This window comes from Mangifera indica, chromosome 4 (genome assembly GCF_011075055.1).
Source record: "Mangifera indica cultivar Alphonso chromosome 4, CATAS_Mindica_2.1, whole genome shotgun sequence".
NCBI classification, from domain to species: domain Eukaryota; kingdom Viridiplantae; phylum Streptophyta; class Magnoliopsida; order Sapindales; family Anacardiaceae; genus Mangifera; species Mangifera indica.
Genome location: NC_058140.1, coordinates 252,466 through 266,137, shown reverse-complemented (window position 1 = coordinate 266,137; position 13,672 = coordinate 252,466). Strand labels below are relative to the sequence as shown.

Sequence of the window (13,672 nt, the reverse complement as noted above, 5' to 3'; positions counted from 1 at the left end):
TTCGATATCATTGTTTGGCTTGGGTTGGCTTCAGCTCTCTAGCCTTGCCTTGTTGATGATTTTCCTCCTTCTTCAATGATTATATTTTCTTCCTGATCGGTTGGTTAATATCAAGCTTATCATTCTGGATTCAAACCAAACTCAAATCAATCTTTATTTATTTTTATTTTGAATGAAGCCAAACATAAACTCAGCCTGTCACTCTCATTAAATGCCAAAAGAAACTGAATATATGAAATTAGCACCAACAAATAGCTATACCCTTACTTCATTTATGTGCTTTTAAATGGAAATCTCTCATTTTCACTGTTCTTTGGCCATCAGAATGCATCAATTATTGAAGTTAGTTAAAGTTAATCTTAGAGAGCCGATTGATAGCAGAAAAAATAAATAAATAAAAGCTCTTAGCCAATTGAAGTTTGGCTTCATTAACTTTTATGTAACTGCCAATGCCTTATCTTCCCAGAATCCAAATTCATACGAACTTGGGTCATTTTCGAAAGGAAAACTCCCAGGAGACTAGTCTAATAACTCATGGCTAACTTTTCAACACAGGCATGTCAGAAAGGTGCTAGTGTAAGTGCTCTCAAATTCATTTGTGGGTATGTAGAGTCAAATTTGAATCCTCTTGTTTCACGTTTGAGATTTCATGCTTTAACCAGTTATTCTTCTAGCGAGGATGTTGGTAGTCTCAAATCACATATAATTTTTTCACTTTATGTCAAAATTGTTCCAACAATTGAGGATGGGTTTGGCAATCTTGAACAAACTCAAAGTTCAAATGAAAAAAGATGAATTCAATTAAAAGCAGACAAAGAAATCACTGCCCAATCGCAGTGAATTAATGTTGCTTCATAAATAATTAGTTGAAATACTATTCTGGGTTGCTTACAATCTCACTGGAAGAGATTTTCAAACACCAAATTTACATATATTGGAGTTTTCAGCAGGCCTACATACTGTTAACTGGGCATTCAATTCAATTGGGCAGCAAATTTCCAGACTTAGATTGATTTTAGTCAATGCTGTCAACAATCTCTATGTCTTATGTTCATCTTGAAATGGCTAAGTTGGTGGTAGATTTTCTAACTTAATGAAGACACTTGGACTTGAGAATGAAAGCCACAAATTAAAATTTTGTTCTGTACTAAACTCATTTACAATGTCATAGGACTATACATATTTATTTTTGGACTTTATGCAAAAGTCTTGCACTAAAAAGTTAAAAAATACTTGTTGTAAAGTAGATATGGTCTATTTTGGATCTAATCTAAACATATTTGTTTTTCTTATTTCATGAGTAGACATTGTTCACTTTGAATCCCAGTTGTACAAAATTATTTTTAAATTTTATAGTTTATACAAACATCTATCACCAAACTCACTAAAAATTTCATTTTTAAGTATATATTATTTGCTTTAGGTCTAAAATTTAAGAACTTTGAGTTTCAGACAAGTCTTTTGCACCCAAAATAGAATACTTTAAACAGCAAAACAGATTAAAAATTGATTTGCGAAGAGCTTAAATCTCAAGACATACAAAATTTATTTTATATAGACTAATTTTATAATCATATGTGTGACTTCAGAATGCATTTTTCTCTTGTTTCATTGAAGCATAGAGACTGAGGATTTGACTTGGGTGAAGGGTCTATTTCTTGGGCAAAGATTTGAACAAACTCTAGTTTAACTCTATAGAAGCTGAATTCTGAACAAATTAAGAATAGAATTAAATTTATTTCTGAATTCAGGATTATGTGATTTCCCAGAAAGCCTTAATATGAATGAGATTGAATCTAAGATTTGAACCATACTCAATCAAAGACAACTAGTGGTCCAACTTACTGGATTTATAAACTAAATGTGGACCTGTCATCGATGCCCATCAATCTATAACACATTGACAAGTGGCAGTCAAATAGCCACTATAACTTTTCTAATCCAATATTTTAGCCTACTCTTAAGATATTATCAATTTTAAACACAATCCATCATGGTTTTCTTTTTGAACTTTACAATCTAAAACACATAAAATTGTCCGCTATTTAACCAATTTTGTGTTAGCATCTCCATGTGATATGGAATGCCTATATTACATACCTATCATCTTTCCCATATTTTGTGTATATGAAATTTGCTTTAGGGTGTTACAATCACCTTCATTATTGCATTTAATTATATCAAAAAATTTAAATATGAATATATTTAAATAATCCTTTTCTGCAATAAGAACTTGGAAGATTTTATATAAGTTGCATATAAATATGATACACAATTAGTATCAGAACATTCATCAAGTTTTCTGAAACCTTTAGTCTCTCATCACCTGAGGTTTCTCAAAATTTTCAGAGTGCAATGGAGAATCAAAATTTGAGTAATCCTGAGAATGCCTTCATGGCTTTTTCTAACGGCAGCTGCTTTGATCATCAACAGACTCAGCTTTCCATCAACTTTACTGATAATATTCAGAGCTTTACACACCCTGGAGACCAAACAGGGGAGATTCCAGGTATAGCATTGGCGGCCAATTTCAATCCTGACGGCAGGATTCAAAAGCCGAAGCATACTTTCGAAAGCCTGGGGAATTTTTCTCCTCCTGTTTCTGCAAATAAAAAGGTCAATAGAAGTCCTTTGTTTTCCAATTTCTTGATTTTCAGTTTCAGCAGAATGAAAGTTATTTTTGTTTGACTTTTGCAGAGCTTGGATGGAAGAAAAAGAAAGAGAAACAGTGAGAGCGTGGTGGAGAAACCAAAAGAAGTTATCCATGTGAGAGCAAAGAGAGGTCAAGCTACTGATAGTCACAGTTTGGCAGAAAGGGTATTAATTTTTTTTTTGTTCTCTTCAGTATCTCTAAATCAGATCAAAATTCTCAATTGCAGACTTTTTGTATTCCTGACATTCAGTTCTTATCTGATGTTAGGTAAGAAGAGAGAAAATAAATGAAAGGTTGAGGTGCTTACAGGACCTGGTTCCTGGATGCTACAAGGTAAGAAATAAACAAATATATATACATAGGTATATTATAACTCTTCAACGTCGACAAAGCACAAGAGATGTAAGCTCCTCAACTGTCAAAACGCGATTTGAGTAGTAAAAGCAAAAGTAAAACCGTAATGGAATATGTGTTATACTTTTTACTTGATTAAGAAATTAATGAATGTTACATTTTATGAATAAAATTGCAGACAATGGGGATGGCAGTGATGTTGGATGTTATTATAAATTATGTTCAGTCTTTGCAGAATCAAATTGAGGTTGGTCTTCAATGAAGAAATTAATTTTTCTATTGTCTGAATAGAGATTTTTTAATAAAAATGACCTCTCTGGAATGCTGTTCCTAGTTTCTGTCAATGAAGCTTTCAGCAGCCAGTATGTATTACGACTTCAACTTGGAGCTGGATGCTACAGACACCATGCAGGTAAATGACAAAATACATAAATAAATTAGTTAATTTTTTGTTTGTTTCAGATAAATTGGTTTTTTTATTTAATGAATTGTAATGTTGCAGGGGACAAATGCATATTATGCACAAGAGATGGAGAGAATGATGGGAGATGGGTATGGAGGCCCTTCTTGCTTCCACTCTACTTGGTCACTTTGAAACCTTTCTTCTTTTAATATAATTTGCTTTTACTTTTGTTCTTAGATGTAGAACATAAAATACTTTGCAAAATTTACAAAAATTATGTATGTAATATTCTATCTAAAGGTGGATTTAAGTTGAGTCAAACTCGAATAAAGATTGATTAAAGTTTAACTTAAATATAAAAAATCTAGCTCGAGTTGACGATAAGTTGTCAGATAAACCACTAGAAAAGAAGAATAAAGATTGTCAAAGATAAAGAAAAACAAGAATCATACGAGAAGAAATCAGAGAAGATAGATTTAACAATGATTTTTTGACGAATCAATCAATTCGAATCAGTTCAACTCAAACTTAAATTGAGACCATCTCAAATTGAGACTATCTCAACTTAGGTTTAGACTTGTTCAAATTGAATCAGACCAATTCAATTTGGATTCATCCCTAATTCTATCAAAAATTAATGATTAAAGGACAAAACAATAGATTTATATTATAATTTTGTATAATTATTATATTTGGGTTCGATTTGTGTCTCATTTATGTTGTATCTGTTTAATATTCATGTAATATACTATTAATAAGAGTAACTTTCGCAACAATTTGTCATCATAGTACTAAAAGTTTATTGTAAAGTCGCTTTTTCTTATAATAGTAATAAATATTGTCTATAAAAAAGATGATCCCACAAATGTTTGATTATTGGTAGAGATTTATATAATGAATGCTTCAGAAATGGTTGTTATGAAATGGCAGGTACAATCCAATTATTTCAGAATATGTAGATGAGAAAGTTTCAATCCACTTCCCAGAAGAGAATGGACCCATCGGAAGGGTTCCTTGCCCTTAATTTGGAAGGACAAAAGAAACTGTCCTTTCATGTCATCATATAAGTGTTAATTAAACATTATTGTGGATAATATTGTTAACGGGATGAGCAAGTTAATCTTTATTTAAATTATTAAACTAAAACTTTAATTTAAAATTAATTCATTTGAGCAATTAGTGGATTTGAGTCAATCCACTCCTACTATCATAAATGCATTGTAGAAAAAAAAAAGGGTCCTTCAACTGGAATTTGGATCCTCTTTCAAAAGGATTATGCGATATTACTTTTCATTAACTCCCAATTATAAGTCAATTGATTCTGATCTTATCCGGTCTACCTATCAACAACTTGAAGGAGACTTATGAACTGATCTAAATTCAATTAAATGGGCAGATTCAGCCAACCTAAAACATGTGATGTCTGCGTAATATCGTTATGAACATCTGTAATACCTGATTAAGAAAGGAAAGAGGTTTGCAGTAGCTACACAATAACGAGAATGAAGAAAAAGGCATGTATAAAGAACTTTTTCGTAAAAGAAAAAATATTGTTCTGGTGTATGATTGCTGAATGTTTCTTTTTGAAGTGGAGGTCGAAGGTAGTTTAGTTTGAGATGGATCAATTACCACTTCCAAGAAAATCTACAAATGAAAACTGTGCAGCATGCATTTGAGATGTTATTTTCTTTGGCTATCATCTGATGGAAACCAAGGTGGGTGAATAGAAACAGATTTGCATTATATTTCCCTAACAGTTGGAGCAATCCATAATGTGCACAATTTAGTGCTATGATGTGCTATTTGTGTTTTAAGACCTCAGGTTAAACAATTCCAGAGTGCACTTCTTAGTTGTGAGACTGTGTTAATATTTGGATATTGTGTTTTCTTTGGCCAATAGGTTATTGGGTAATCATTGACAACATTTACAAGAGGCCGGTACCCTATTTTTGTTACGTTGAATCCAATATTCTGACCTTTTTCACATAATAGGGATTGTCCGACAGAATTGCGAGAAGCTATCGCAAGCATAATTTTTGCTGCTCCTAGATGTTCCGATTTGCCAGATTTGTTGCAGATCAAGAACTTATTTACTTCAAAATATAGGAAGGAGTATGTTGCAGCTATTGCCGAGCTTCGTCCAGATACTAGTGTCAACCGTACAGTTAATTGGCTTTTAGTACATCAATAGCAAGTGTGATGTTTCTATTGGAGCAGCCATTGTAACTCGCATGCTGATATTTCTTTTCCTACTTTTTCTTTTCTCTTTTTTTATATTTTTATGCAGATAATTGAGAAACTTTCAGTTAGTGCTCCATCACCCGAGGCAAGGCTCAGTGTGTTGAAGGAAATTGCAGGGGAGTACAATGTGGTTTGGGACTCCTTTCAAACTGAAGCAGCACTTAATAAAAAGCACGAAGATTTACTGGTATCTAGTCAAATTTATGATTCAGATTTCATTTCTTTTAGAGTTGCCATAGTGTTGTTGTTAGACATTACTTTTTGCTTTATGATGAGAACTCTTTGTTATTATGACTCTTCTTGCTACTGTTAGGAACCATTGTATAGTTAACGGAAAACCTATATTCCAAAAAGTGGAGACTGTGGCCTAGGTAGTGGGTTTGCATGTGTAGTAATTGGCGGGATTCTTCTTGGTTAGCATGAAAAAATCTAAATCAATAGACATGAATGATTGTGTAAGCATCAAAGAACTAACCAAAAGCATTCACCAGGGAATGATTTCAACGTCATCTCAATGATGGATATGAGAGACTGACACAGGCGGATAGACCAGCCAAGCAAAAGCAGTGGATTCAAAGTCAAATTGAAGATTAGCACACTGCATAATAAGATTGAGCTATTGATGATAGAAAATTGAAAGAGTCTGAAGCTTTTCACAAGGCTAAGTTGATAGGAAAATACTTGAGCCAAGTAATATAAGCTTGCCTAGAAATTCAAATGTGTTAATTTGGGCACATTATCATGAACCACCAAGCCTTCGACCCTGCCAACGTAGAATCAAATATTAGCGAGTTAATTTGCTTATTAGCCAAATATAGCTGTAGACCCATTACAAGTGGACAGTTTGTTCTTCCAAGAAGAAATGTTTACTACAATGTTCGGAGTATCTATTGGACTAAACAAGCTGTTGTTAGTTACTTCAACGTTTTTGCTTGCTTAGGACTTATCAAATGAGAAAAATAACAATTATTGCATGTTTAGGTGCTTATAATAGCCTTTTAACTATTGGACTTAATTCTGTCCTCTCAATGTTAATATTTTTTTCAGGGTGGTTCAGAAGAAATATACGTTATAGCTTCAACTCCTTAAGCTTCTATTAAGCCGAGCTCTCCAAGATCTTCAACTTCTAATGGGGCACATCCTATTCTGCCTTCGGAGAGTAGACTGGGATCTCAACACCTTCAAGTTCCCAGTCCAACAAATGAAATTGAACAATCAGCTAAAAGTAGTAATGCCGTTCTCGTTAGTGATACTAAAAGGGAGACAACATTACAATCATCCGATGTATTGGAAAGAGCTCGAGCTGCTATTGCCTCCGCAGAACGTGCAGCCGCTCAGCTTGTGAATGCTGAATTTGGTTTGTTGAAACTAGAAGGGAAGTCATCATAGCACCGACATGATTGACCTGTTACATCCCATATCTTCATGATCTTACTTCACTAGCCTCCCCTTTTCCAGGGATAGCTGGGAAAGATTAAGTGCTGGAAGAAAGGAAGTATATATGACTCAAGCTAAAATAGTTTGGTATTTGAGAATGTTGGAAGAGAACTGCATTTGTTACTAAGATAACTTATCTTGAGTTGTGGGATCAAGTCGATTTGGGAATTGTAATATACTATCACCTCAAAAGTTAGTTATAAAAATGTTACCTTAAAGACATAACATACAATTATATTTTATGGTCCAATTTCAATACTTATGTGAATTGGTTGTATGTTAACTCTTTGTTAAAGTTAAACAAACATCGCAATATTAATATTTTCACAAGTACAACTATAAAATATAATGATAATTATGATATATGAAAAATATAAAAATATTATATTTTTTATGTGTAAATTTATATATAAACTATTAGTATTTATACTAATATTCAATTGATAAAAAATCAAAAAATTAATTTTTTAATTGTCTAATCTTTGTGATTAATTTTTTAATTTATGAGATTGATTGATTATTGATTGTTAACTTGATCGGTGGGATTGTTTGAAATATTGATCTTGATTTATGATTATTTGTTTGATTGATGATTGATGTTTGATTCTTATTTGATTGATTAATGATTGTTTATTTGATTTTTGCTTGATTGATGATATATTGGATAATTTCAATAATGTCAAAGGATAGAAACTTTAGGAGAATTATCTCCCAAAAACTAGATGTTGAAACCATAGAGTTCAATTATACACCCAAAACTCATATTTTATAGTGTGAGAGTACATCTCTTACCCTACTTGGCAACAGAAATTGTAAAGTAATGGGCCCAATGATGGTTGTCAATTTACCTTTTTGCCCTCCTGGCAACTTGCCCCGACCGGTGAGGAGGTAGTTAAATAGAATGGCATGGTTTCGACCGCCTAACTTCTCATCTATCCCCGTCTTCAATCAACAAATGTTGCAGGCTTTTGCTTCTATCTCGCCCTTCCACGTGGCACTCCCTGCCGTCGCACGTGTCAAGTCTCCTCCAGTTGCTTTCCCTATCAGCCAGCCACGACCAGGACATTTCCGATCACGCTCCATCGGGACCGCCGCCAAGTCCACTCCCTCTGCATTTCTTGACCTCAAAGCCAGCAAAGGGTATCAAATATATTTCTGGGTTTCTTACTTTTTAGCATAAAGCTCGTTCTTTTTTTTTCACAAAGTATGCATTTTTATTAATGCTGATTAATAATGTTATTGTAGAATGAGTGAGTTTCATGATGCTGAGCTGAAAGTCCGGGATTATGAATTGGATCAGTATGGAGTTGTGAATAATGCTGTTTATGCAAGTTATTGTCAACATGGTAAGAACTTTTTCACTGATTCTTGTTCAGTTTTTTTTTTTTTTTTTCCCTGTTGTGCTTGCTGTTGAGTTAAGAGAATTAGATGAAAATTCTTAGTTCATGTATTGGATTTGGATTTGGTTTGGATTGGCCCTTATGTTGACTTAAATTGTTCAAACTTGTTTCACCTAAATGGGTGCTAGGCAAGGACTAAAATATGGAATGGCTCCTGTCTCATTTGAAGTTGTTCAAACTTGTGCTCTTAAATGGGTACTAAGCTGGGATAGATTTAGATGCTTAGTTTTAATAACAGAGGAAAGCTTTTGGATGCTTTCAACAATGGAGATTTTGTTTTTGGAAGCATTTATTTTAAGATCTGAAACAATTTGATAAATTGTGTTCTGTATATGAAGGAGATGGTAGGAGTTTCTTAGTTTTGAAATGTGTTGGTTTATGTTTTATAGAATCACGAAGAATCTATTCTTTGTCTTGATGTAGACTTCAAATCTTGTTCAGGTCGTCATGAGCTTTTGGAAAAAATTGGCATCAATTGTGATGCAGTTGCCCGGACTGGTGATGCCTTGGCCCTGTCGGAGTTGTCACTCAAATTCCTTGCACCTCTGAGAGTATGCCCACTGATCGTTAAATCTGTGATTACTAACTTCATGTATTTACACAATACTCCTGACTGGTTATTTGTTCTGTGACCTTTTGAGCACTTACAGATCTAAAGTGATTAATATGAGCTTCATGTTGTAAAAATAATAAAAATGACTTTGATGGAAAATTTATACATGCTAGTTTCTTTGTATCTGAGAATGAAAAATCATTTAACACGGAGTCCTTCTCTTTGTTTCTGTAAAGTGAAGTGGCTATCTCTGGAAAAGATTGACTTTTTCTGCTTGACAATAAGAGATTTCCGTGCTGGAACCGTATGCATGCTTCAATCTGTGTCTGCCAATTTAGTTTTTAATCACTGAAATTTTATAACTAGAGAATCTTAGTTGTATCCCTTCTCCTGCTGCTTCTTTGCAAGTAGAGTGGAGATAAGTTTGTTGTGAAGGTGAGGATCTCAGTCTCGTCAGCTGCTCGCTTACACTTTGAGCACTTCATTTTTAAGTTGCCGAATGAAGAGGTCTGTCATTCTCAACCCTGAAACTGAACTTCTACATTGTTTTTTTCTGAACCGCCATGATGCTCAGTGCTTTTTTATGCTTTGTGCAGCCTATTTTGGAGGCAAAGGCCACAGCAGTTTGGCTTGACAAAAATTATCGCCCTGTCCGAATTCCACCAGAGATGAGATCTAAATTTGTTCAGTTCCTTCACCATGAGGATTCTAATTGATTTAAATGCAACAAACACTTTGCAGAAAAAAATTCTTACCTATTCACCCATCGTAATAGGTAATACATTTCCCCATTTGCAATATACCTTCTTCAAATTCATATAGAAACTTGGACTCTACAGTATTAATCATATACACGTTCCATAATTTCTTGAACGATTGCTGGGTGGAGTAAGAAATGAGCAACCATGAGTTTGAAGAGTGTAAAAGATCCCTTCTTTAAACTTGATTCTTGTTTGTGTAATGACGTTGCTGTTTTTTGACATGGACCTCCTTGATGGCAATTGATAGAGCCAAATCCTGGAGCTCAAATGCTTACATACTGTCTCGTAGAATTTTCTTTTTCGGTGGTTCAAATGAAATTAGGCCCTCAAAACGAAACGATATGAATCCAAACATGGGCTGACTTGAACGGATAATAGGACAGTTCATCAAGTTGTATTGAAAGGAAGCGGAGCTTGAGCTTAGCTTGGTGGAGAACTTTGAAGCTTGAAGCTTGGCTCGTATTCATGGTTTTTTTATTTGGCTTGAGCTCATGAACTGTGACATATAAAATAACATTATTTATGTTAATAGTTAAAATAATGTCATTTTTTCCATTATTAAAACGATGGATTTTTCATAATGATCCAAATTTCATTGCTTTGACAATCATTTGACTTGGTTTGATTGTGCTTTATGTCAAACTCAAATTGAATTGAATCGTTGCAATACGCTTACAATTTGGATCAAGCCAAAGATTTTCTATTTCGAGGTTGACTCAATTATTGGCCGAGCCTATTAACTCTTATTTGTGCTCAGTTTGAGCTTGATTCATATGTACTAGAACTAAGCTCAACTTAGTTAAGCCGACATTGAAACTCTCAGGTCTAAACCTAATTGAAGTTGATTTATATGAAAATGAAACTCAAATCACTAGTTGAATAAATAGTTGTTGGTTTTGCATTAACAATGAAGGTTTTTGAAAACTCACCAAAACCATTCGATATATAATAATAATAGCACAAATACATGTGCAAAAATACTTTATATACTAATAACGAGTATATATATATATATACACACACACACATATTGATTGAGTTACATGATAATACATAAATGTTTGTATTCGTGTTAATATTTATTGTTAATTCATATAATATTATTCTACATATAAAATACAGCATGCACTTATGTGCATGTTGTAGTTTTATTCCTTCCTATGAAAAAATAGTATTTATGTTTAATTTTGGAACAATTTGATAATTGTATGTTCTAAACTGATTAATAAAAGTTGAAAAAAAAAACAAATTCTAGAAATATCTGCATTTTGATAATTGACTGTATAAATGTATTTATCAAACACATTTTGGTCAATTATTCAGATAAAAAAAAAAGTGATGATGGGGGCAGTAACTTCCCAAACTAACCCCTAGTTTTGGTTGGGAGGACCTAAAAATTGGTTCAAACCAAGAGCCGATTCAAGATTAATAAGATATAGTTTGAACTTGATTTGAAAATAATTTAACTATAAATTTGATTTGAATTAGTTTAAACTTGATTAAATCTAAACTTAACTCATTCAATCCTAACTCTAATAGTTTGTATTCGATATAGAAGTGGATTTGAATCAAGCCAACTTGGCTTGAAATGGCATTCTACTTGATTCGAATTAAATTTGAGTTGGTTTAAATTTGATTCGAGTTTGATTTAAATCTTCTCTCAATTATACTATTTATTCTGTTAGTAATATTATTTATATCGTCAATGATGCTATTTATTTTACCTATAATATATTCATCTCATCAGTTGCCTTTTAACTATATCTCTAACTAGTTAGAATTTAGCTTGAGTTTATCATAATAAATTTAAATTTAACATAATTTAATCAATATTTTAACTTGATTTAAATTCAATTCTAATAAAATATTTGATTCAAAATAATAAAAAATTATTTAAATAATTTTTTAAATAATAAATCTCAATAATAATATTTTATTTTTTATAATAAAGATAAATCCAACCAAATCCTCCGGTGGAATAATATTTATTTAATTTTGGTTATCCAAACCAAAAACATCGATAAATGCTAGTCCGACTTTATTTTAGTCATAGTTTGGATTTTGTTTTTAAATAAATAAATGAAAATACAACAAAACCACGGTAAAGGCCGGATAAGGGTGCCCACATCACGGCCCATGGAACCGAAACAAAACCAGAGTCGTGTTCATTGGTTTCCATGCAGACCGGGAATTGAAGAGACTTGGTCTAGACTTGGCTTCACATCTCAACTAACTTACTCGCACGTGAGTTGATTGTCAGTTCTGACCATACATTTAACCTACATTATATAAATACCCCACTTGATTTCTGTTCGTCTGATTCAGATTTCTGAATTGAAGTACATAGAGTCTGCGCTTCTTAAGAAATGGGAGAAGAAGAGGGGAAGAAGAAGGTGATGGTGGCAATTGATGAGAGTGATTGTAGCTACTACGCTCTCAAATGGACTCTTGAAAGTCTCGCTGATACCATCTCCAATTCTCAACTTATCATCTTCACTGCACGGCCTGCTGATTTCAATTATGTTTATGCTTCCACTTTTGGTGCTGCTCGTACGTTGCTCTCTCTCTCTCTCTCTCTCTCTCTCTCTCTCTCTCTCTCTCTCTTTCTCTGTCTCTCTCTGTCTTTGATTTTGTTTTGACTGACTATGCTCTCCAATAGTTCTAATTATGGAAGAGAAATTGAGTTATTATTATTTGTGTGAATTGGGTGGAAAAAATAATGATCATGTGGCTGAATTGTGCCAATCTTACGTCTTTCAGCTCCAGACTTGATAAATTCGTTGCAAGAAAATCAGAAGAAGATTGCTGTTGCTCTTCTCAGCAGAGCAAAGGAGATCTGCGCCCAGCATGGGGTAAAATTTTCCAGATATCATTAATATGAACTTCATTGTTTTTAAGTCTTTAGAAAATCTCCTAGTATGTTGGTGTCAAAAATCCCATGTAGACTTATTGTCTCCCTCGAGGAGTCTTTTAAAGATTCCTAGTGGTTTTAAGTGGGTTGCCTTTTATGTGCGGATTGAACCAACATCAACACTGGCGTATATCTGGGGACAAAGCGTTCTCCCCAAGCCTTTCGTCTGAGGCTATGTTGATGCTAAAAATCTCATATTGGGTCAATATAAACACATCTCTCTAAAGACACTTTTTAAGGATAAAATCATGGGGTGAACGAAGTTTATAAGGTACATTGTCTCATGGCTTTAAGTGACCTATTATATGCAGATCGAGATAACAGCAAGAGATTATATACAAATTATATTTATACTCTTGGTTTTAGCAAAGCATTTACAGAAAATTTGTTTGCTTACTCCAGATTGAGGCAGAGACAATGACTGAAGCTGGGAATCCTAAAGAGGTAATATGTGCAGCTGCTGAAAAGCTCAATGTCCAATTGCTTATAGTAGGCAGCCACAGCCGTGGAGTAATAAAGAGGTTAGTCTAAACACTTTGGAATCTAAATTGCTATCGCATTCTTGGCAGGTTTATGTGTTCATCGATACCAGGATTAGTGTTCTGATGATAATTTTTTTGCCACTTCTTATGGGGCAGGGCTTTCCTGGGAAGTGTGAGCAATTACTGTGTTCATAATGCTAAGTGCCCCGTACTTGTCGTCAGGAAACCAAGTTGAAGATTGAAAAGCTAAGAGTTGAAGCTGAATGCAGAAAACAGGTCAACTCTCAGTTCTGAGGAGGTCAGAAGTTAATGTTTATATCAACTTGGTGTTTGTAAGTAAAAGTAAGCAATTGTTCAATTGTTGTTTTATATTTATGTAAATAATTTCTGTAAACGGATATTGAATTTGTAATGATATAAACAATATGGATACAGTGAAGTTAAAGTGTGAATGAAACAGAGAGTATGAAGAATTAA

General features: G+C 33.5%; 4 protein-coding genes across 5 annotated transcripts; all 4 read left to right on the top strand.

Annotated features, from left to right (window-relative positions):
- The first annotated feature begins 2,103 nt into the window (after window positions 1-2,103).
- LOC123213354 (transcription factor bHLH75-like) lies at window positions 2,104-7,308 on the top strand. Its single transcript, XM_044632772.1, has 8 exons — window positions 2,104-2,616; window positions 2,698-2,817; window positions 2,921-2,986; window positions 3,186-3,254; window positions 3,342-3,419; window positions 3,510-3,559; window positions 4,341-5,838; window positions 6,143-7,308. Exons 1-7 carry the CDS (start codon window positions 2,356-2,358, stop codon window positions 4,432-4,434), a joined length of 738 nt encoding a protein of 245 aa, XP_044488707.1. The 5' UTR covers window positions 2,104-2,355; the 3' UTR covers window positions 4,435-5,838; window positions 6,143-7,308.
- Window positions 4,913-7,040, top strand: LOC123213579. The gene is made up of 6 exons (XM_044633053.1): window positions 4,913-4,924; window positions 5,000-5,011; window positions 5,311-5,318; window positions 5,403-5,589; window positions 5,698-5,838; window positions 6,753-7,040. The coding sequence occupies exons 1-6, from the start codon at window positions 4,913-4,915 to the stop codon at window positions 7,038-7,040; spliced, it is 648 nt and encodes a 215-aa protein (XP_044488988.1).
- Window positions 7,309-7,973: 665 nt separating the features above from the next.
- LOC123212679 (acyl-acyl carrier protein thioesterase ATL3, chloroplastic) lies at window positions 7,974-10,409 on the top strand. 2 transcript variants are annotated; one of them, XR_006501598.1, is made up of 6 exons: window positions 7,974-8,228; window positions 8,334-8,434; window positions 8,930-9,039; window positions 9,453-9,548; window positions 9,638-9,816; window positions 10,050-10,409. XR_006501598.1 is itself a non-coding variant. In XM_044631814.1 (5 exons), exons 1-5 carry the CDS (start codon window positions 7,990-7,992, stop codon window positions 9,755-9,757), a joined length of 666 nt encoding a protein of 221 aa, XP_044487749.1. In that variant the 5' UTR covers window positions 7,975-7,989; the 3' UTR covers window positions 9,758-10,409. The 2 variants fall into 2 exon arrangements, 1 of the variants encoding a protein (XP_044487749.1); XM_044631814.1 differs by having other exon boundaries at window positions 7,975-8,228; window positions 9,638-10,409.
- Window positions 10,410-12,111: 1,702 nt separating this feature from the next.
- On the top strand, window positions 12,112-13,634 carry LOC123214047 (universal stress protein YxiE). Its single transcript, XM_044633742.1, has 4 exons — window positions 12,112-12,352; window positions 12,563-12,654; window positions 13,116-13,234; window positions 13,352-13,634. The coding sequence occupies exons 1-4, from the start codon at window positions 12,169-12,171 to the stop codon at window positions 13,428-13,430; spliced, it is 474 nt and encodes a 157-aa protein (XP_044489677.1). The 5' UTR covers window positions 12,112-12,168; the 3' UTR covers window positions 13,431-13,634.
- The last annotated feature ends 38 nt before the right edge of the window (window positions 13,635-13,672 follow it).